Source organism: Phocoena sinus, chromosome 15 (assembly GCF_008692025.1).
Source record: "Phocoena sinus isolate mPhoSin1 chromosome 15, mPhoSin1.pri, whole genome shotgun sequence".
Taxonomy (NCBI): Eukaryota; Metazoa; Chordata; class Mammalia; order Artiodactyla; family Phocoenidae; genus Phocoena; species Phocoena sinus.
In genome coordinates, this window is record NC_045777.1 from 87,861,862 (window position 1) to 87,885,444 (window position 23,583).

General features: G+C 47.7%; 1 protein-coding gene across 13 annotated transcripts in view; it reads right to left on the minus strand.

Annotated features, from left to right (window-relative positions):
* The window catches only part of SUN1 (Sad1 and UNC84 domain containing 1), a 51,819-nt gene extending 33,276 nt beyond the window's left edge, over positions 1-18,543 (minus strand). For 3 of the 13 annotated variants that reach the window (XM_032604383.1, XM_032604392.1, XM_032604385.1), the window contains exons 1-2: positions 18,450-18,512; positions 3,535-3,631 (exon numbers count right to left, since the gene is read on the minus strand). In XM_032604383.1, coding sequence (XP_032460274.1) covers positions 3,535-3,611 — 77 coding nt within the window. In that variant the 5' untranslated portion in view covers positions 3,612-3,631; positions 18,450-18,512. Of the gene's footprint in view, positions 1-3,534; positions 3,632-5,034; positions 5,197-18,449 lie in introns of those variants that run through there. The other 10 variants (XM_032604394.1, XM_032604384.1, XM_032604387.1 and 7 more) reach the window with 8 other exon arrangements.
* Between the last annotated feature and the right edge of the window lie 5,040 nt (positions 18,544-23,583).

A 23,583-nucleotide genomic window follows, 5' to 3' on the forward strand; every position in this document is an offset into this window, starting at 1 on the left:
ATTTATGAACTTGAACATCAAGAAAGGACAGTGCAGTTCAAGTCCACCGGCCTCTGTCAGGCCCCAGACCAGGTGTGTGTCTCGAGGAGCAACCTAGACAAATACGCAAACGTGCAGAAGGCAAGAAGCTGACGACGGCACCCAGACCTCTGTCTCCCATCCCCACACGCCCCAGAGGCCAGAGGCTGCAACTCAGGGGATGTGACAACGCTGCCAGTCTGGACATGGTCCTGGCTTTCCAACACAGGACCTCTAACACAATGGCCCTGCCGGCAGTAAGGGTGTTCCAAATACCTGTTACTTTGATTAGAGAGGGCCCTGGGAAGAAGCCAGTATAGCGGCTGTTTGTAAGAGCAAATGAGGGAGTTCCCCGGTGGCCCAGTGGTTAGGATTCCGTACTTTCACTGCCATGACCCGGGTTCAATCCCTCGTTGGGGAACTGAGATCCCGCAAGCCGCGCAGCATGGCCAAAAAAAAGAAAAGAGCAAACGACTGGGAAATGTCCATTAATAAGGGGATGATGAAATAAACTAGGATACATGTACCTTATGTAATGCAGTGAGGCCGTTAGAAAACATAAAAGATCTATATATACTGTCACAGAAAGACCTCCAAGATATACTGTTAAATGAAAAAAGAAATACTCTATTATCATCCTATTCATGTTTTTAAAAATATATATAACACAAAAGCACAGGGTTCAACCCATGGTCGGGGAACTAAGATCCAGCAAGCTGTGCAGCAATGCCAAAAACAAATAAATAAATTAAATATTCAATAATAAATAAAAGCACATATTACCAACACAGATGTGTAAGAGCTCAGAAAACACCTCCAAACCGGTAACAATAGTTACCTCTGGAGCTGAGAGGAGGTAGGAACATGGGTACTTTCACTTTGAGCTGGACAGTGCTCAGCTAAACAGAAGCTGCAGCGGTGTTCACGGCGGGGCGGGGGGGGGGGGGGGGGGGGGGATATAGGGAGGGAGGGAGGCGGGGACCAACAGTTCTGTGCTGAGTTCAGACCTGAATGTTGACAAGCGCCTCTGTCTGCACCTGAGGGGCGCCCACCCCACGACTCTGTGAGCGCTCCACCAGCACCTCTGCCCTCCTGCCCTAGGCTGGGATCCCAACCATCATCTGTAACAGGTTCCTATAGACAGATGCACCCAGGGCCCAGCAGGTCCCGACTGTCTAGCAACATGTGTGACAGTCACCTGCCCCAGACTCTCTCCTCTCCCCTCCTTCTACCTTGGGTTCTCAACACCTGGTATTCTGACTAGTTGTTTTAAAAATATCATTATCTTTTAGAGATTTGCTTCAAAACAACCCACTGGGGAGGGGAGACCAAGTACTGGTAACTGCTGAAACTATTCTCCAAACTTTCACACTGCTTGGCATTTTCCATAACAGAAAAGCATCGTAGAGAAATGGCACGACCAGGACGCTGCAGGGTCCTTCACGTGTTTACCGGAAGTGCTGAGGCTGCAGGCCAGCCGTGCTGGACATGGGCTGGTCAGCCAGGGGCCACCCAGGTGGCAATGAGACAGACGGTCAGAGTTGGGAGTTTAGCAGGCGGAAGGGGAGGGTCTGGAAGGACAAGGATATGAGGAGGACAATTTCGGGCCAGGCCAGGTGGCCAGGGGCTGCGGGGAAAGGCTGCAGGGAAACCCAGCCTCCAGGGACCATGAGTTGCCGCTGGAGCTGGACGGTAAACAGAGGCTTCACTGAAGGGTGGGGACACAGAGACACACTGGCAGGAGAGGGAAGGGCAGGTAAGGACAGAGCCGCCTCAGCACTGCCATGTGAGGCTGGTCCACAGCTGGGCGTGCCCCCTCCAGACTGGGTGTCGGGTGGCGGGGACCCTCCGCAGGAGTTCTGCTCCTTGTGCTGCGGCGCCCGCCCACCACCGCTTCCTGGGCCTCTGTGGGCCCTCGGCGCCCAGGACACCCTCGGGCTGCCATCATGGCCTACTGATGGCCAGACCAGAACTGCCGCCCACATGGCTCCTCAGCCTGGGTCTCACACCCCCTCTTGCTGACTGGTGGTCCTGCTCCTGTGCCCACGCCAAGCCGTGACTGTCACGCTTGCCTCCTCCTTCATCCCCCTTCCTCCAGTCAAGCACAAGGCCCCCAGCATTCCCTCCCGAACCCCTCCCTCCCCACGCCCTGCCCAGCGCTGCAGCGAGTGGTCAGGGCCCCCACGGAGTCTCACCGGAACTCCTGCCGGGTCTCTGACCAGCACCGCCCCACTCTCCATATCTGCATACCCCTGGTTCCACCCACCCCTCCCGGCTGAAACCCTTCGCTGCCCTCCCCGCCCCCCCCCACCGCCCTCAAACACAGGCCCACCTCCCAGCACAGCTCAGTCCGCCCGCCTTTCCCACTTCAGCTCTCATCCACTTCCGATCCAGCTGCACGCCTCACTGGACGAGGGTTGGGTTCTCTGTAGAGACCCAGACATAGGCAACTTTTAAAAACTGTATTTAAAATGGGTTATAATAAATATAAAAACAAAATAAAATGGGTTATAAAAGCTAAAAATAAATTACCAGGAACTATTATTTTTTATGCTCCACAATACAGAATAAGGAGGAATTTTACTTGAGTTGGCCCACTCATTTTGTTCTAAAATACTACAGGACTTTTCACAAAAACAAAGTGTGTTACTACAGAAAGTGTGACATGATCTAAAATTGTGACTAAAAACTCAATCATTAAATATGAGATTTGACTAATGCTGTTAAGAAGCAGTTTTCTTAAAATATCTTCCAATTTTCTTTAAGTTTCAATTACATTTTTACCCTTTAGAAGATAAGCCATTGATAAAACTGACACTAGCATTTTCCTTGTGTGCTTCAAACATCTTGCCAGGATGCAAAGGTTTTTCTATCTGCCAATCAAATCTTCACCAATCCAGGAATGTTTTCTCTTTGGCAGTAGCCCATAATTTTATAACACTTAAGTTTCGTCTCAATCATCCTTTCTATCAATACTTGGTAAACTAGAAAGGCAAAGAGCAAGTCAACAGCTTCTAAGACTCAAACTTCAAGGTTCAGCATCAAATCGGATACAAATAAAAACAGAAAACTCAGTGCATTTGACAGAAGTTGTCGTCTTGAAACCGTGGGCTTCATCAAAATTCTATTTATGATGGCTCCTCTCAAAGCCAAGTCACTTTCCAGGTTAGTTCTGTTAATTTTAAAATACTCAGCCATTAATATAAATCACAAAACCCCACCATAACCACACAGATGTGTTCTTGAGACCACAGCCACCTGGGTGTAGGCGAAAACAGTCATTCATTTGCAATGACTAATCACTGAGTCATCAGAAACTTTCGGTTTTCAAAACAACCTCATAATTTCCAAGTCAGTTTAGCAGTTTTGTAAAACCAGAGCATAACATAAAGTTCATAGATATTTTCACTTTCAACACAGAGTAGTTGGGTGCAAGTACCATAAAGCCCCCATTAACCCAAAGGCATTCAAGAACAGCCCAGGCAAGACAACGTAACACGCATGCGAGCAGCTCACCTGAGTGCATACGTGTAGCCAGTGTTCTCGGGCACACACTGGGGAGGAGTGTACATGTGGAGCCGAGAAAAGTCCATGTTCACGGTCTCAAAGCATACTGCAGAAGGCGGGAAAAGCAATGCAGGCTGTTAAAGGCCGGAACACACAGAGGAGCCCTGTCTGTGGTGGCCCAATGCAGACTGACTAGAGTCACCGTCAACACTTTGATTAAACAAGGCCAGTAAAGCGGGGTTGGTTTGGTTTTTCTTTTTTTAAGCAAAGGAGACAAGTTTTCTCATGGCTGCAAGCCCAGAACACAGTTGTCATACTTAGTTCCCTAGGATTATAAATCTACAAAAGCAACAAGGGGAAATCCTAGATCAACTGACTTAAAATGATGAAAAGAATACAGAAAGTAACTCAGAATCCTTCCTAAAATGTACTTTTAAATTCCTGAAGGTGTCAAAATGTTCTCATTCTTCTGGAATAAATTTTCATTGCTATTAAGTAAAGCAGAACTGATTCTTCTTCCGTGGTCAAGAAGCACTCCCATACTTTCCTAGACAGCAAAATTTTTACAAGCAGCTCAGCATCAGAAAACTGCAGGGTGAATAAGAGATAAGCTTAAGGCACTGTTAATACTTTTATTTTTCCCCAAAGGAAAACACAGATTATTTTTAAATTAAAAAGTTTTGAGCATATTGTTTTTCATGTTGTCACCTACATTTCTTTGGAATGACTCAAACTTTCCTCTGGCTAAAAATACACACACACACACACACACACACACACTTCAAAAAAACCCCACACCCTCGTAGGAGTAATGTGAATCATAAACTGCTGTTGAAAGATCAAGGAAGATAAACTTAGACAAAAAATATTCAGGTGTAAATGACTGACTTCTATAAACTAAGCCAAAAATACTTAAATTCACTCCATATTCTTTGAAACAGTCCATATATATATATATATATATATATATATATATATATATTTTTTTTTTTTTTTTAGAGAAGATGTTGGGGGTAGGAGTTTATTAATTAATTTTTTTTTTTTTTTTGCTGTGTTGGGTCTTCGTTTCTGTGCGAGGGCTTTCTCTAGTTATGGCAAGCGGGGGCCACTCTTCATCGCGGTGCGCGGGCCTCTCACTATCGCGGCCTCTCTTGTTGCGGAGCACAGGCTCCGGACGCGCAGGCTCAGTAGCTGTGGCTCACGGGCCTAGTTGCTCCGCGGCATGTGGGATCCTCCCAGATCAGGGCTCGAACCCGTGTCCCCTGCATTAGCAGGCAGATTCTCAACCACTGCACCACCAGGGAAGCCCCAAATATTCTTTCAAAAATTAAGCACCCATAGAAATAAGGACCATTGTTTATATATAAAAACTTCACTGTGCCTACTAATTTCAACATTGCTCAGTTCCTCTCAGGGACCTGGCCTGCCAGCCCAGGTAGAACACACACTCAACAAGTACAATTCATTCTATTAATAGACACGTAAATCTCTTGCTGCAAATAAACTTACCTTCGAGAACGAGTCCATGTATTTGTTCAGTACCTGTTCACTTGCCTCGAGCTCCCCTCTGTCTCCTCCACCAGCATTGGTGCCCAGGTTCAAGGGCACATAGACTGAGGAACAGCACACGAGGGGCAGCCTCCTGGCTCAGCTCTCCTCCCAGCTCCCCGCAGAACAGAGCCACACCCAGCAGCTGTGTAATAATGGCTTCTGACTGCGCTGTGGTTAGTAATGACTTACTAAGCAACCATAACAATACTAATACCCCAAAACTGCTCTCATCCTCTAGAGAAGATGTAACTGATTTTTACTTCCTAACTCTCAAAAGTGACCTTTCACTTCCATGTTTTACTACATCCACATTACCAACCCCTGGTTAAAGCAGTTATAACTGCTGCTAACTTCTACCAACTTCTCTACAACTCGTATTCAAGAATTTAAGATGGGGGCTTCCCTGGTGGTGCAGTGGTTAAGAACCCGCCTGCCAACGCAGGGGACGTGGGTTCGATCCCTGGGCCAGGAAGATCCCAGACGGCGTGGAGCAACTAAGCCCGTTCGCCACAACTACTGAGCCTGCCCTCTAGAGCCCACGAGCCACAACTACTGAAGCTCGTGCACCTAGAGCCGGTGCTCTGCAACAGGAGAAGCCACCACAATGAGAAGTCTGCGCACCACAACACAGAGTAGCTCCCACTCGCCGCAACTAGAGGAAGCCCGTGCACAGCAATGAAGACCCAACGCAGCCAAAAATAAACAAACAAATAAATAAATTTATTTAAGAAAAAAAAAAAGAATTCAAGACGTCCTTAGTGAACTGAGTATTTGGACCGGTTTACAGAAACTGGTTTACAGTGTTATAAACAAGTGAATGGCAGGTGCCCGAAAGTAGCATTTAATTTAAACATCATGACTATGACATGGAGACACTAGAGCGTCCAGCTAAGAACAGGGACTGACCCCTACAGATCTGGGCTCTGATCCCAGCTCTGCCCACAAGCTGACTGACTGCCCTGAGGCCAGCTCCTCGCACACAGTAAGCTCCATCTGTGAAGCAGGGTGGCAGCAGCGCTACTGGCAAGGTCACTGAAGGGATCCAAGGAGGTCCAGCCCAAGGAGGTCCAGCCCATGACTCAGCACAGAAGGAGCAGTTAGAGCCTGGTGAGGAGGACATATGCAAGAACAGCCTTTTTATTTCACTTGCAAGTATGTATGTATGTATGTATTGGCTCTGTTGGGTCTTCCTTGCTGTGCGCAGGCTTTCTCTAGTTGCGGTGAGAGGGGGCTACTCTTTGTTGCAGTGCACAGGCTTCTCACTGCGGTGTCTTCTCTTGCTGTGGAGCACGGGCTCTAGGCACATGGGCTCAGTAGTTGTGGCTCGCGGGCTCTAGAGCACAGGCTCAGTAGTTGTGTCGCACGGGCTTAGTTGCTCTGCGGCATGTGGGATCTTCCTGGACCAGGGCTTGAACCCGTGTCCCCTGAATTGGCAGGCAGATTCTTAACCACTGTGCCACCAGGGAAGTCCCATGCAATGTGTTTTTTTTTTTTTTTTTTTTTTTTTTTGCGGTACACGGGCCTCTCACAGTTGTGGCCTCTCCCGTTGCGGAGCACAGGCTCCGGACACGCAGGCCCAGCGGCCATGGCTCACAGGCCCAGCCGCTCCACGGCATGTGGGATCTTGCCGGACCGGGGCACGAACCCATGTCCCCTGCATCGGCAGGCGGACTCTCAACCACTGCACCACCAGGGAAGCCCCAATGTATTTTTTTAATGCTTTCTTTTTTTTGGACATCTTTACTTCATACTTTTTTTTTTTAACTTATTTTTGGCTGCACTGGGTCTCTGTTGCTGCACACGGGCTTTCTCTAGTTGCTGTAAGTGATGGCTACTCTTCATTGCAGTGTGCATGCTTCTCATTGCGGTGGCTTCTCTTGTTGCAAAGCAGGGGCTCTAGCATGCAGGCTTCAGTAGTTGTGACACGCAGGCTCAGTAGTTGTGGCTCACAGGCTTAGCTGTTCCGCAGCATGTGGGGATCTTCCCAAACCAGGGCTCAAACCCGTGTCCCCTGCATTGACAGGTGGATTCTTAACCACTGCACCATGAGGGAAGTCCTAATGCTTCCTAATTTTTTTTAAATTGAAGTATAGTTGATCTACAAGATTTCAGGTGTACGGCAAAGTGATTCAGTTATTTATACATACAAACATATATATACACATATATATATTCTTTTTCATTCTTTTCCATTATAGGTTATTACAAAATATTGAATATATTGATAGTTCCCTGTGCTATACAAAGGTCCATGTTGTTTATCTATTACAGCCTTTTTACTTTTAAAAGTTACATCAATATGTTCTCACATTTTCATCTACCTAAAAGAGAGGTTAATTTCTAATGCATAACAAACGGTGTTTTCAAAAGCTGTCAGAGGCACAGTGGACCACACTGTTCAACCTGGTTCTCCCAATCGATGAGACAGATAAAGCTGTGCGACACCACCCTAGTTGGGTTTAATGAAGGCCTTATACCACAATTTAAAAAGAAATTTAATTTCTTGTCTCTGAAATAAAATTCTATCAAAGAACCAAATGCAGCTACTGGCCATCACAAGCCTATCACAAGCAAGATAGGATTACAGCAGAGTGACCACGTAAAAGTCCTGCGGGTGACAACACAGAGACACGAGCTGAGAGGCAGGCACAGTGGTAGACTTTTGGCTAAATGTTTTATGAGAGGAGCTTCAAACGTAATAAAATGCCCAAAGATAACACCATCAAGAGAGCACCAGTGTGGACACACACAACTCTAGGAAGAGCAGGCCATGCGGCTCTGGAGGAAAGGCAGACAGGAGACAGGGCAGGGAGGCCAAGGCCCGTCACAGTCAGAGCTCAGTGGCTACGACAGTGGAAGGAAAGGGAGCATGCAATTGGATGCCCTCACTTTTTTCTACTCATTCTGATTTCGCTCCTGTAACCATGTGAATTTTATGTTCTGTTCTCCAGTGAAACACATGTACGTATAAAACTATACAACTATACGCAGAATCCTGCCCCTGCTTAATCAGACCCGTGGCCCAGGTAAATGCTGTTTTGGCCAGTACTTCCTCCACAGCCTGGAAGACCACCTCTCCAAGCAGACCCTCCAAAAGCAGCAGCAGAGGCCACACCAAGCGTGACTCAGTAATGAGTTAGGGAGTGATGACCAGCGCTGTCTCCTGCGTTCACTGTGGACCGCATCACACAGTGTGATCATGTATCTTATTAGAATGCGTTTTGCTGCTTCCTTCCACACCCGGCTTGTCCGCCATCAACCCTGCTGCCTCATTCTTCCTCCCTGGACAGATAATGATATGGACTCAGAACACTTCAAAATTAATCTTTAGTTCCTCTCGTAAAATGTGAGCATTAGATAAAATTATAGAATAAAATAAAGTAAAAAAGAGAGAATTAAATGAAATAATGTCTGTAAAGCAGTGCCTGACACATGACAAGCACTCAAAAAGTTAGCTTTAATTAGCTTGTGGAATAAACTTATATAGCCTGTTTTAAATTTTTTTTAAAAAAAGGATTTTTTGGGGCTTCCCTGGTGGCGCAGTGGTTGAGAGTCCGCCTGCCGATGCAGGGGACGCGGGTTCGTGCCCCGGTCCAGGAAGATCCCACATGCCGCGGAGCGGCTGGGCCCGTGAGCCATGGCCGCTGAGCCTGCGCGTCCAGAGCCTGTGCTCCGCAACGGGAGAGGCCAGAACAGTGAGAGGCCCGCGTACCGCAAAAAATAAAAATAAAAAAAGGATTTTTTTTTCCTTCTGAGTTGACAATCCCTGAGATGGAACACTCACTCAGCCCCAACCTAAATAAACGAAGTCCAGCGGCAGCTCAGATGGCTCCTGGGGCCAGCAGACTAGAACACCAGCTCCGGTCTCTCTCAGCTCATCAGGACCCCAGCAGCAAAAGTGCAACTGTGATACCAGTTCTCCCGCTAACAGTGCCTGGCATGTTCACAATGCCGTTCCCAGTCTCCCCTTACATCACTGCTACTTCAAGCCCGCGTGTAACATTAGAGCCTTCCTACTTGCTGCATGGCCTAAAGGCGGCCTCAGCCTGTGACTCAAGGGAGATCTGATTTGCATTTATAATCTGAGCAGTATTGAAAGAGCAAGTGAAAAAATGGATTGAAAACGTTTTCAACGGCATCAGAAAATCTTGGAATGAATACAAAGTCAACATTTTGTAAACACGTTTGTTTACAGAGACGTGCCCTGTGCAGGCTTCACTGTCCTCATTTCTCTAGACTCTTCCTGGCCACTCCCTTCTCCCCGAAAGTGTTACGACTGGGATGACCTCCTCACAGGCCACGTGCCCCATGACTGTCCCGGACATGGGAGGGAGCGACTGCACAGCAGAGCCGGAGCCCGGGCTCACACCAGGCACCCCCCCTTTTCCAGGCCCAGCGGCTTAACATGGGGGGAGGGAGAGGGCGCTGAGGGGAGCCTCCCCACGTCCCCGTAAACAGAGCTCTTTAACGGCTTTTGATTTGCAGCGGCCAGTCCCAAGAGGGAAAAGTGCTCACCTCAGAAGACGGTGGGCCAAGAGCGACATCTTCCAGCGTTAAAGGAAGCGCTATCGTCATAAATCACCCCGGTGTCTCCCTCCTATCTCGCTTTCACTAGTGGCTAAGCACACATAAGCCGGCAAGCACAGCCAAAAGAGGTCCTCTGTATAGGGAGCAAACTTTGGTTTCAAACCTAAGAAATTAAGTAAGTATCTTTACAAACATGAAGATCCTAGCAGGGTTTTAAAATCCGAGTTAAGATGCTTCATAAGTTACACTTGGTTTCTCCTTTAATACCCTTTACCTTGCCTAGTACACACTGTGTGTAACATCTGCATCATAAGGTAGAAATGAAATATAAAGCTCAATTTTTGTTCTTGAATGCTTTGGTCAAAAATGGATTTTAGTTCAACCACCACATATAATTTGAATCTCTACTATTTAGAACATCTGTACTAAACTAGTAACAATCTAGAAAACATGTCTGAAAAATATCAAAAATTACAAGTCACACAAGGTTGAAACAGAGCTTGCAGCAAATGACAAAACCAAAGAAAGAAAATAAAACTGTTAACGGTCCTGAAATAAACTAGCACAAAATATTTTCTTAGGAAACGCTATCAGTTCTAAAATAAAACTAGAAAAAGACAAACTTTAAAAATGGTGAGCAGCATTTCTTCTCATCATCATAAACCACAAGCATCATCACCTAGTAAATAATTATTTTTTATTAAACCATGTATAAGGCAACCAGAATTTGCTCTGAAAGCACTGTGTTTGTAAAGACGAGCATGTTACAAATCAAGCTTTCTATGAACTGATGGGGTCGCTGAGACTAGAAGCGAGCCCGGCTGACACGGGCTAACACGGCTTCCCCGGCAGAAATCCTCAAGAGTAGCTTGCACAGACCAACTTCGTTAGCCCCATCCAAATCCGCCATCGGCACTGCCACTCGTCCACAGAAAGCACAGCAGTCCAAGCGGACGGCTCCAGGCAGCACCCTCCTCCCCACTCTGGGCACAGCTCCAGACACTGCCATCTGCCACAGGGCCGTCTCCGAGGGCCCCCTGAGCTGACAGCACAGGCCCACGGGGCCCCCTCAGGGCTGTGTACCCGCAAACGCGGTCCAGCTCCACCCCCGCCAACTCTTCATCACCCAGGGCTTGGTTTTCAATGCGCACCTGCGCAATCAGGTGTTCCATTGTTACACGCCTTGTAGAGAAGAATTTTAAAACTAAAGTTCAGAGGTGCCCCTTAAAATTTAGTATCAAGGGCTTCCCTGGTGGCACAGTGGTTGAGAGTCCGCCTGCCGATGCAGGGGACACGGGTTTGTGCCCTGGTCCAGGAGGATCCCACATGCCGCGGAGCGGCTGGGCCCGTGAGCCATGGCCGCTGAGCCTGCAAGTCCGGAACCTGTGCTCTGCAAAGGGAGAGGCCACAGCAGTGAGAGGCCCGCGTACCAAAAAAAAAAAAAAATTTAGTATCAATACTAAATGTTTTTTTTTTTTTTTTGGCTTTGCTATGTGGTATGCGGGATCTTAGTTCCCTGACCAGGGATTGAACTCATGCCCCCTTCAGTGGAAGCACGGAGTCTTAACCACTGGACCACCAGGGAAGCCCAGAGTACTAAACCTTAACATAATTACTCTGCTCAGACTTAATCCTGTTAAAACTGCATAACGGAGAGACTAAAAAAATTAAGTTATTTTCCCTACAGATTAAAAAAATCATAAAATGGGTTAGAAATGATTGTTTTCCAAATATCATGTTCAGTGTAATTACTTCCACAACATAACAAACAGGAATAAGCCTCACATACCTGTTTTCATTTTAAGGAAGCAAAACATTGTTAGTTTATGAAAAACTATGATTTATACTAAGTGAGAGTCCTTAAAAATGAACTCGTTATTTAAAACTGCAAATGAGAAACAAATGACTATAATCTAAAAATATTTGAAAGACCTTTACAGAATGCTATACATGTTATATATATATACTTGAATATATTTTTAAAACTTCAGGAAAAATACTACACTAAACTTAATGGTAAAATTACAGACCATGGGATTTCTACTTTTCACTTACCCCCTCAGGTACTATTCAACATTTTTTAAAAAGAGTAGGTTTTGCTAACTGGGAAAAGAATTTGAAAAAAAATAGATACATGCGTATGAATAACTGAATCACTTTGCTGTACACCTGAAACTAACACAACACTGTTAATCAACTATACTCCAATATAAAATAAAAAGTTAAAAAAAAAGAGTAGGTTTTGGTCTTATAATATAAACGATTAACTATTATTTTCAAAAAAAAAAAAAATGGTCTTCATTGTGAAGCAGTGTGGGGCAGCCAGACCTGCAGGGTTCTTACTCAGCTGTAAGAACCCTTGGTACCATTACTCACTCTACGTGGCACCTGACTCTCAGTGTTGCTGCAGGATTCAACCAGTTACCACACCCAACCCGCTCAGCGCTTCCTGGCACAAGGGTGAAAACACTCAACAGGAGTTAGTTATTTTCTGCAGCAACTATGTACTGACAGTTTCTAGCCAAGATCCAATGTTTTTGGAAATGAAACAGGAAAAGATGCAGGCTACATGCCTTGTAGAAGAATTATTTTCCCTAAAGCTCACCTAACAGCTGAGTTTTAGGGAAAATAATTCCTTCCACGTGAAGACACATTATCACACGCTTGCACCTACCAATTACATGTGCTGCCGGTCTTTTACATAAAAGCTGCATTTCCTCTTACAGTGAGATTTGTTTCAGCGCTTCAGCAAAAGCCAATTTACTTTATGCATGTTACTGTCTTTCTTCTTAGAATACAGAAAACATGAACCACACGGTTTTATGTATTGCTTCAAACCTAGAGTGCTCTGAATTTTCTCACAACTGGTACAGTTACAAGAGCTACGCACGGCTCTTCCAGTGGAAAGAGCTCAGCGACAGCGAATGACAGCAAGTGCCTTCTGGAAGGAATGCTGGGTGGCAGTTCTGGGACCCCCTAACCTGACAGTGCTCCTCCCAACACTGGAAGTGGTCAACTCTGCAGGGCCGCTCTGACAGGCGAAGGCCAGCCCTGTATCTCAACCTACTGGAGATTTGTCTTTTTCTCTGTTTTATAGGACATCAACCGTAGTTATGTCACACACGCCTGGGATGGCCTCTGTCTGTTACTGAACAAACTTATGGTGACTTGGGCTGCACAGTCAGTCCTTCCCTGTCCTGCTTAGAAAGGCCTTCCTAGGGACTTCCCTAGTGGCCCAGTGGTTAAGAATCCACCTGCCGATGCAGGGGACTCGATCCCTGGTCCGGGAAGATCCCACGTGCCGCGGAGCAACTAAGCCCATGCGCCACAACTACTGAGCCTGTGCTCTAGAGCCCACGTGCCACAACTACTGAAGCCCATGTGCCTAAAGCCTGTACTCTGCAACAAGAGAAGCCACCACAGTGAGAAGCCCGTGCACCGCAACAAAGAGTAGCCCCCACTCACTGAAACTAGAGAAAGCCTGTGTGCAGCAACGAAGACCTAATGCAGCCAAAAATAAATTAAAAAAGAAAATAAATTTTAAAAAATAATAAATTCCCCGGATAATATGTGGATTTAAAGTTTCTGTTAAAAAAAAGAATCAAAATGATGCAAAATTAAAAAAAAAAAAAAAGAAAGAAAGACCTTCCTAATCCAAGAACACATGAATAGTGTGTCATGGATTCTACTACTCTTACTGATTTGACTTTCACATTTGCCACCATTTTTAATTCATCTAATCCATTTGTAATTCCTTTGTATACACTGAGGTAGGCATCTGATTTTACTTCTCGTGGAGCATTTCTGCAAGTCACCCACAAGTAACTAAATTCAATGCGTCCAACTGCTCCCCCCTCTTCAGAACAGCAGCGCCCTCCCTCCAGCTGGTTCCCTGCTGCACCATCTCTGGCTGGCTTCCTGCGGGGGAGCGCCCTTAATTTCCCTGTCTCCAGTCTTGCCTCCTCAAGCCAGAAAACTGCCAGAACAGTCCACCTAAAAAGAGACCTGACCATCTCCCTCCCTTCAGATCCCACCACGGCTTCCCAGCACCTGCAAGTAAACCTCTGTCTAAAGCCCCACTTCTCTGTCTCCCACCACCCATATCGCAGCTTCACTGAGAACCTGGCCTCAGGTAACCCTCTCCCCCAACCCCATTTACATACTGTTCTGTGCTCTCTCCTTGTCTGGGATGCCTTCCTGATTGCTGATTCCCCAATCCCTTGTTCTCTTTCCACCCCAATCACTCCCAGCTAACTTCTACTCATCCTTAGGCTATACCTGAGATACCACCTTCAGGAAGCTCTCCTGGATGCCCCCAACCCACATATCCAAGTTAGGTACCAATTTTAGGGCTCCCTGGCATTTACCACTTAACAGAAATTGTAGTATTTGTTTATTAAAGAGTCTTTCTCTCCAACTAGACCATGAACTCTCTGAGGGTAGGTGCTAACCCTGACTTGCAGAACCAATGAACATCTCATAGGTGCCCAGAGAAATGGGAGAACTCATTGCTATCATGTTGCTTTGCCTTCAACCCAAAAATATTCTTGGGTTCCCCTCATCCCTCTGTTGCTCCACGTCTGACAACGTCCGGGAAAAACCATGCCCCAAATGCTAGATGAATTCGTGACGGTCAGTGAGGGTCCCACGTATTTGGCCTCCTTACTCCTTCTAATGAATTTGAAGCACTTCTTACGTTTCCTCATCTAATCAGAAGAGTGGCGTCCACTCTGTTTCATTTCCAACTATAATTGGGAACAATCAGAAACAACAATTACAGGATTTTATTTCTACTATAAATGTAAACAGTTAATCCACACCATTTCTGAGATCACCCTTTAATGCTCTGTCCTCCCGCATGTAAGTACCAGGCTAAAAGTGAGCACTCTCCAGTACTAAAAAGGTTTGTAGCATAAATAGCAAGTAAAGAAACCTTGAAATTGACGTTTTTCATATTCTACATATAGTTCCCATCTTCCAATAATGTTAAATAAAGATCAAATAAAGCAAGTAGAATGACTTAAGACCAAAGCAACTAGGCAGAGCACTGCTTTGTTTTCAAGCCATACATGCCCCGGGGAGCCCCTCATGCCCCAGTGGGAATCACTGATCTACACTTAATCACTCTCACACTACTGAAGTCTGGCACCTGCAGTTTTATTCCGCACAAATGTCAAAAACCCGTCTGTCACATGTTTCTCAGCTCCTCAACTAAAATTCGCAGCCAGTGACCATTCACTGAATGCCCCTATGCGACTAAATGAAAAACAAAGCAGCCAACTAACAAGCACTATTACAGATATGATTCAAACTACAAAACTGACTAATGAATCACACAAGTCACTTAATGAAGTAGAGTCAATTACAACATGTGATTATAATAAACAGCAACATCATGGTCTGTACTTTCCCTCTATCAACCCTAAGCTTATTTTGGCCCAAAGGAAGTAAACAGTTTCAAATGCAGCAAGCCTAGTCTCTCCTAACTGGAAATCGAGTGGCCTAAGCTGTCCAAAAATAACAATGAGTTCCAAATTTAGGAAGAAGAGGAGGAAGAAGATGAAGGTGTTTTCAGTCAACAAAATAATACTGCAACCTTCCTGCAGGTGGCATTGAGCATAACTACCCACCAAAATATTCACAGCAACACCACTTGTGCTTGGCTGGCATCACTGTCTTGTTCCCACTGCCCTGCAAACCCCGATGTGGGTGCTCAAATTTGGGATGTGCTCAGGACACTTAGCCTGACACTGGGCCCTACGAAATGCCCTGCAATTCCCTGGGCTCTCACCTCACCTTGAAATACTGAGCTAAGGGCAGGTGCTGCAATGCTGAAGGATGGTTTCATCCTATCACCACCTCTGCCAAAAGTGCCTGGCATTTATTGAAAGGGAGAAAAAACAAAAGCAAGAAACTCAAAAACTAGAAAGCAAATGGATGAATGAAAACTGACTTAGGCCAGAAAAAGCTGATAAGCCTGCAATGAGGAACACTTAGAAATAACCCAATTTTCATCACAAAACCCCAAAGGCTTAAGATAGTGACACCTGTGAACATCTGGGAGTAAGGATGTAGAGTGGAATCAAAATACAGGATGAGTCAAATGATCAAAGTCTGTTTAAGAAGCAGTTAGGCAAAACCATGTGATCATCTCAACTGGTACAGGAAAAGCACCTGTTAAAATCCAACTCTTTCATGACAAAAACATTCAACAAACTAGAAATAGAAGAGAACTTCCTCAATCAGGCAAGGGCATTTACTAAAACCCACAGCTAACACCCCAGTCAACGGTGAAAAGCTGAAAGCTTTCCCCTAAAATCAGAAACAAAACAAAGACATTGCTTTCACCACTTCTATTCAAGACTGTACTGGAACTCTAGCCAGAGCAATTAGGCAAGAAAAAGAAATAGATGGCATCCCAACTGGAAAGGAAGGACTTCCCTGGTGGCACAGTGGTTAAGAATCTGCCTCCCAATGCAGGGAACACGGGTTCGTGCCCCGGTCTGGGAGGATCCCACGTGCCGCGGAGCGGCTGGGCCTGTGAGCCATGGTCGCTGGGCCTGCGCGTCCGGAGCCTGCGCTCCGCAATGGGAGGGGCCACAACAGTGAGAGGCCCGCGTACCGCAAAACAACAACAACAAAAAAAACAAACAAACAAAAATGGACGATGGACTGGAATGGACATTTCTCCAAAGATATATAAATGGCCAACAAGTACATAAAAAGTTGCTCAACATCATCAGTCATTTAGGAAATGCAAATCAAAATCAAAATGAGACACCACCTCACAACCACTAGGATGGCCATGATAAAACGAAATGGGAAATAAGTGTTGGAGAGGATATGGAGAAATCGGGACCCTCTCACACTGTTGGTGGGAATGTAAAATGGTGCAGCTGCTGTGGAAAATAGTTTGGCGGTTCCTCTATACGTTAAACCTAGAATTACCACGTGACCTGCAATTCCACTCCTAGTTATCAAGACATAGAGCAAGAATGAAAACAGGTGCTCAAACAAAACCTGTATACAAATGTTCATAGCAGCATTACTCATAATAGGCAAAAAGTGGAAACAACTCAAATGTCCATTAACAGATGAATGGATAAGCAAGTTGGAATATATTCATACAATGGAATATTATTCAGTTGTAAAGAAAATGAAGCTCTGACACACACTACAACATGGATAAACCTTGAAAACACTGTGCTAAGTGAAAAAAGTCAACACGAAAGGCCACATACTGTATGAATCCATTTACATAAAAAATCCACAACAGGCACATTCACAGAGACAGAAGAAAGACTAGCTGTTGCCAGAGGCTAGGAGCAGCGGATAATGGGGAGCGCCTGCTAATGGGAAAAGGGTTTCCATTCAGGGTGATAAAAAAGAGTTGTGCAACTGGATAGTGGGGATGGTTGCACAGCACTGTGAACATACTTAACGCCAAGGAACAGTACAGGTTAAAAAGGTAAATTTTATATTGTGTATTCTTACCACAATTAAAAAGAAAGCAGTTAGCTACTCTGCATGGATCCCCTTCCTGCCTGCCCCGAACAAAGACTGGGGCATAAAGCCAAGGGCTCTCTAGACCAGAGGGTAAGAGGCATAGCTGAGTTCTAGAATGCCTTCCTGTAAAGGGGGATAAGTGAGCACTTCCCTGCTAATTTGGGGAGGCCACAGCCCCACTCTTCTACCTGACTTCTACAACGAGGCAGGAGGCTGGAAAGCCCATCTTTGGGAATCTAACAAGTCCAGTAAAAGGACCTAAAGACAATGACACTGAGCGTCCCTCGAGGTAACCCCACCCTAGGAGAACCCTAGCCAACAGTGACAGGACCAGCGCAGGCGCAGAGAACTTCCGAAGCGCTGGGCAGGGTCCCGCTCTCAGCTATGCGAGTTCAAGCAAGATCACCCGACGCTTCAGGACAGGCGGACTCACGCCAGCGAACACTTAGGCCACGGACGGAGACTGCGACGCCACGGCATTCAGAAACAAGAACGTGTTACTAAATTTTAGAGGAGAAACAATAACCACCAAAAACCTCTGGAAAATTTAAAGTTTGATGGCCCAAATAAAACGCCCAACACATGAGTTACAAAACTGAAGAATCTAGAAAGTCGAACAAGAAGACAAAGCTGGAAAGTGGGAGAAGATTACGAAAAAAGAGAGAATTGTCAAACCAAATGAACAGAAAATTCCCCAGAACTACCCAACCGTCCCGCGTTTCCAGACTTAAAGGAACTCTGAAGCGTCCAGCGAAATGGACGAAAACAGACCCGAACCGCTCACGTTTCCGAGCTGGGAGGGCGGAGCGAGGGAACGGGTAGTGCACGGAGGACCTGGCACAGGACCCGGCACCGAGCTGGCCCCGCCCGACGTCAGCGGCCTCCGCGGGCAGCGGCCGGCACGCGCGACCCCCGGGCAGAGCGCCGAGCCCGGGCAACGCGAGCCGGGCAGCCGGCGTGGGGTGCGACGTCCCGGGGCCGCGCCTGGTGCTGGCAGGCGGGGGTCGGCGGGCCGGGGAGGAGGCGCCGTGGTGGGGGGAGGGGAGCTGACGGGGGCACGCCGGGTTGGGGAGGGGGCGCTCAAGAAGGACCGGGTGAGGCAGAGGGCGCCTGGGGCCAGCGGACTGAGGAGGAGCGGGCTGAGGGGGAGGGGACTGAGGCGCCGGGGCGGCGATGCCAGGCTGAGAGGCGGCGCGGGGGCAGCGGGGCTGAAGCGCCGCGGCCGTTGGCGGCCCTAGCGGGGACCGCAGCCCACCCCCACCCGCGCCCGCCACGAGGGACGCCCGGGCCCCGGCCCCACTCCGCCCGGACCCCCGCCCCGACCCCCGGCTGCAGCTCACCTGCCAGGCGCCGCCACCGCCGCCGTCGCCGCCCCCCCGCAGCAGCCTCCGCCTGAGGCCTCGTCTGCACCGCCCAGGCTCCGCAGACTGTGCCTCTGCCAGCCAATCGCGCGCCGCGCCTGGGAGAAACGCGGACTCCACCAATCACGGGCGCGCCACTCGAAGCTCCTCGGCCAATGCGGAGGCGGCCTACCTAGGCGCCCAGCCAATCGAGAACTGTTGCCGAGCCGTGGGGCGGGGAAATGGGCGGGGCTCACAGGCGGTGCGCGGAGCGGAGCGGAGGGGGCGGGGCGAGAGAGCCGGGAGGAGGGGCGGAGGGGCTCCAGTCTCAGGGAGGGTCTCTGTCCAGAGGGGGACCCCGGTCTCAGGAGGACCTGGGTCTCGGCCGGCAGGAGCCAGGCCGTCCTGCGCCGTGGCCGCCATCCCTGCAACACCCGTCCCTGCGCTCCGTGGCTGTCCTCGAGCCCCTGCCCCCCACACCCAGTAACTGTGCGGTCTCCGAGCTCCGCCCGCTTCCCCAGGTGTGCGCGCCGGGCCGCAGGTGCGCTCCTCCGAGGCGGAACGTGGCGGAGCTGGGCCCTCCGGCTGCTGCCCCGGGCCTGCCGAGGACACCTGCGCCTTCCTGACCTGCAGGCTTCTCCATCTACGGACCACACAGAGACTTCCAGGGCTGAAAAGGAAAATCCAGTTGCATGGGCCATTTTAATGAGAACATATTTATTACAGTAATGGCAATGGACTAATGCAATGTTAGCTGGCTGTCCTTGTAGGGTTTAGGAAGAAAAAGGATAGCCTTTTTCTTCTCTTAGTTTATTAACTCACAGCAGAGGGGCTGTGTCTTTAGCTGAGCTTGTAGGAAGTCTCATCCCTGGTATAAATTTTACAGATGCCGGTAGGTGTTTCATAAGCAGGGTAGGTGTTCAACAAGAGCACTGGCAGAGAGAGGAGAGAAGGTTGTATTTTTTGAGTGTTGCCTGGGAAGGCAGGGGGTGGACTGAGGAGAATAAAGATCTGGATTAAGTCTAGGCCTGTGTTGTCTATAGTAGCTACTGGCCACATGTAACTGTTGATCACTGGAAACGTGGCTAGCCTGAACTGAGGTGAGCTGTGTGTGTATAAAACAGAAATTTGAAGACTAAGTATGAAAAAGAAGGTAAAATACCTCACTAATATTTTAAAATATTGCTTATGTGTTAAGTTGTAATATTTTGGATATGTTGGTTAAATAAAACATTATCAAATTAATTTCATCTGTTTCTCTCTGCGTTTTTAATGCAGCTACTAGAAAATGTGAGATTTCATAGGTGGCACTCATGGTGTTTCTAGTGGACAGCAGTGTAGACATCCGCGGACACTTCTGGGTAAGGATTTCACACGAAAGGCAGGTCACAGAAGCAATCTTCTTCCGATAATTACGAAATGACCAAGACCAGCTTAAAAGAGGAAAAGATATTTCACCGGCAACAACGAACAGGGAAGGGTGCAAAGCCACATGCCATAAGGCCAAAGGAGGGGATGAGATACTGGCGGGGCTCCATGGGACCTCCAGTACATGATGAAAGGAAGCTCACGAAATCCTGAGGGTCCCGCCAAGTTTGAGAGGAACAGCAGAGGATATGCAGGCAGCATCGGGAAAGGCACGAAAAAGCTTTTGAGAGTAGAAGCCTGTGCTTCCCATCCTGGGCCGTGTTGGTGCGAGGCAAGCCCAGCAGCCTCTCAAATCACTTCAGCCCCACCCGCTCCCGCCCCAGCTCAGAATCCAGAATCTGAATGCCTCTCAGCCTTGGTGGAGGTGAGCACCAAGGCTGGGCTCACCATTTAGGCCTCCAGGCTGAGGAGTGGGGAGCAGCCGGCGGGGGGACACGGGGGGACACGGGGAACGGGGAAATGTCCCTGGCAAAAAAACAACAGAAACAGGCCCTTAGAACACTCACCAGCAAGAGGAAACAAGCAGGACAAGATGCCCTGATGGAGGAAGCACTAGCTGACAGCCCCCCACCTCCAGCACACAATGATGGGAGGAAACCCATGACCCTCCCTGCTCGTGTCTCCTCCACCTGCGGGGAAAGAGGCTGCAACCAGGGACAGACCCCCCTGGTGCCGACTCAGGTGAGGCCTGGAGGTCTTCTCTGGAGGGACTGCGCCCACCCTGACTACTTCCATCTCGTTTGTGCTGGCTTCGGCTGGCTTCAGCTGGTTGGTATCGGTCTGTACCGGTGGGTGGGTATGAATGAGTTCACCTGGCACTGCAGCTGCTCCGGGCCCTTCAGCACAGCCACAGATACCTGGAGAGCAGCCAGCCCTGCTCCTCTGGAGGCCGAGGCCGGAGCAGGAAGAGACTTCCCCATAGGCGCCGTCAGGGGCGTTGGGAGTCTTCCCTCCCCTCGCCATGCCGGCCCCGGCGCTCATGCTTTCCACCTTCCGTCTCCCTCTTGCTGTGGTCCTACTCCACGAGGTCTTCCCCGCCTGTGCCCACCCGTGCCCACCTGTGCCCCTTGACTTCGACCCCAGCGTGCTCACCTGGACAGCTTCTTGGGCACTTACTCCCAGTCTTTCTTCTTATTGGAACTGCATTAATTTAACACATGTTTACTGCATGCCTACTGTGTGCCCCATACTTAGTAGGTGTTGGGATCCACCGATGAAAATCAAGTTTGCTGCCCACCTGATACACCTGCTTTCCAGCAGGAAGAGACTTGCGTAACAGATACATGTGTTTGTGCATGTGTCTTATGCTTACAGAGTGAGAATTCACTATTCAAGAAAGCAAAATGGGTGGAAACACTGCTTTCTAGATGGAAGAACAAAAGAATTCTTCAGGTGACAGGTAGTTGGAGTGAGACAATCACAGTGCAGGAAGCTAACCTGGAGCCTGATGTCTTATGGAGTTAGATCACGGGAGGGAAGAGATAACTCCAAGAACAAAGCTAGTTTTCCTTGAAAAAGAAAACAGCGCTCACAGTGTCATATGTGCAGAGACGGGGCATGAAATGTACTCAGGAAATGACAAGCTGTTAACTGAAAAATGTAGGTTCTATATGATTCCATGTGTGTATAGACACACACACACACACACACACACACACACACACACACACACCCCACAGAAAATTGCCAGTGATTCTATCCAAGTGGGGCTTCGTAAATTGTTTTCTTAGTTGACTTTACCTGTATTTTGCACAAAATACTAAGAAATTTTTAGAAATTTTAGAAGTTTAGAAATGTTAAACTATGGAAAAAGTACAGTAATATGCACACTGACTCCACCGTCCTAAATTAACAACTACTAATATTTTGCCGTTTTCTCATTGAAATTTTATTTTTAAAGAAATAAGACTAGATTCCAGATGAATGACCACCTAAATGGAAAGGAACACTAGGGGGGCTTCCCTGGTGGCGTAGTGGTTGAGAATCCGCCTGCCAATGCAAGGGACGCGAGTTCGAGCCCTGGTGCGGGAAGATCCCACGTGCCACGGAGCAACTAAGCCCGGGCGCCACAACTACTGAAGCACGCACACCTAGAGCCCGTGCTCCGCAACAAGAGAAAGCCTTCGTGCCGCAACAAAGACCCAACGCAGCCAAAAATTAAACAAATAAAAAAATTAAATTAAAAAAAAAGAAACACTACGATGTCAAAAGAAGATAATGAAGGAGGCTCTGTTTCCCAGGGGTGGGGAAGGATTTCTTAAAACAAACCTCAAAAGCACAGACCTTATGATGAAACATTGATGGATCTGATTACATCAAAATGAAAGATGTCTGCTCCATAAAGATACCGCGAACAAGCCAGCAGACAAATGACAGGTCAGAAGATATCTGTCATCTTTAAAAGACAAGGAGTTACTGTTTAGAATATACAAGAAGCTCCTGCAAATCAACAAGAAAAAGAGGAATGCAATAGGAAAATGGGCAAAGGATGGGAACAGGCAATCCACAGAAAAAGAAACTTAAATGCAGGACAAGAATATAATAAAGAGTTGCTTCAGCCCATTAGTAATCAGAGAAATGCAAATTCAAGTAATTCCATACCACTCTACCCCCATCAGATTGGCAACAATCAGAGTGGACAACACCGAGTATTGGCGGGCACGTGGATGGCCCAAGCAAGCTCAGGGGGAGAGTCCCTGGAGCAGTCAGGGTCACAGAGACAGAAAGGAGGAGGGTGGGCACCAGGGGCTGGAGGAGGGGGATGGGGGTTAGTGTTTAATGGGGACAGAGTCTCAGTTTGGGAAGATGAGAAAGTTCTGGAGACGGACAGTGGTGACGTTGCACGACAATGTGAATATTCTTGATACCCCTAAACTGGACACTGAGAAATGGTTAAGTTGGTAAATGTTATGTGAATTTTAGTACAGTTTTGTGGCATCTGGAAAGCAGCCTCCCCGAGGTACCTCCTGTGGATGAAATCCTCCCACTGATTATAAAATCCACCTGCTTGGGGGCTTTAACCCGTTCCAAGGGGAAAGGGTGGCATGCAAATAGTGACCCAGGAACCGGATGGGCCAGAGTGAAGGCTGCTCCCAACATGGGGCACAGGTGTCCAGACTCGTGTAACTGGGCGTGAAGATGCTGGGAGGTCTCAGCTCCCCGGGGATCTCTCCTGTGCCCTCTGCAGCCCCCACCCCTTTCCACCGCCTGTCCTTAGCCCCTGGAAACCACTAGCCTGCCATCTTTTCCTAAAGTTTTGTCATTTCAGAAATGTTGTAGAAGGACTTCCCTGCTGGTCCAGTGGTTAAGACTCCACACTCCAAATGCAGGGGGCCCGGGTTTGATCCCTGGTCAGGGAACCAGATCCTACATGCATGCCACAACTAAGAGCCCACATGCTGCAACTAAAGGTACCACACGCTGCAATAAATATCCGACATGCCGCAAGTAAGACCCGGCACAGCCAAATCAATCAATCAATCAGTAACTATTTTGTAAACGTTGTTGTATAAATGGTATCGTACGGTATCAATCAATCAATCAGTAACTATTTTGTAAACATTGTTGTATAAATGGTATCCTACGGTATCAATCAATCAATCAGTAACTATTTTGTAAACATTGTTGTATAAATGGTATGTACGGTATCAATCAATCAATCAGTAACTATTTTGTAAACGTTGTTGTATAAATGGTATCACACGGT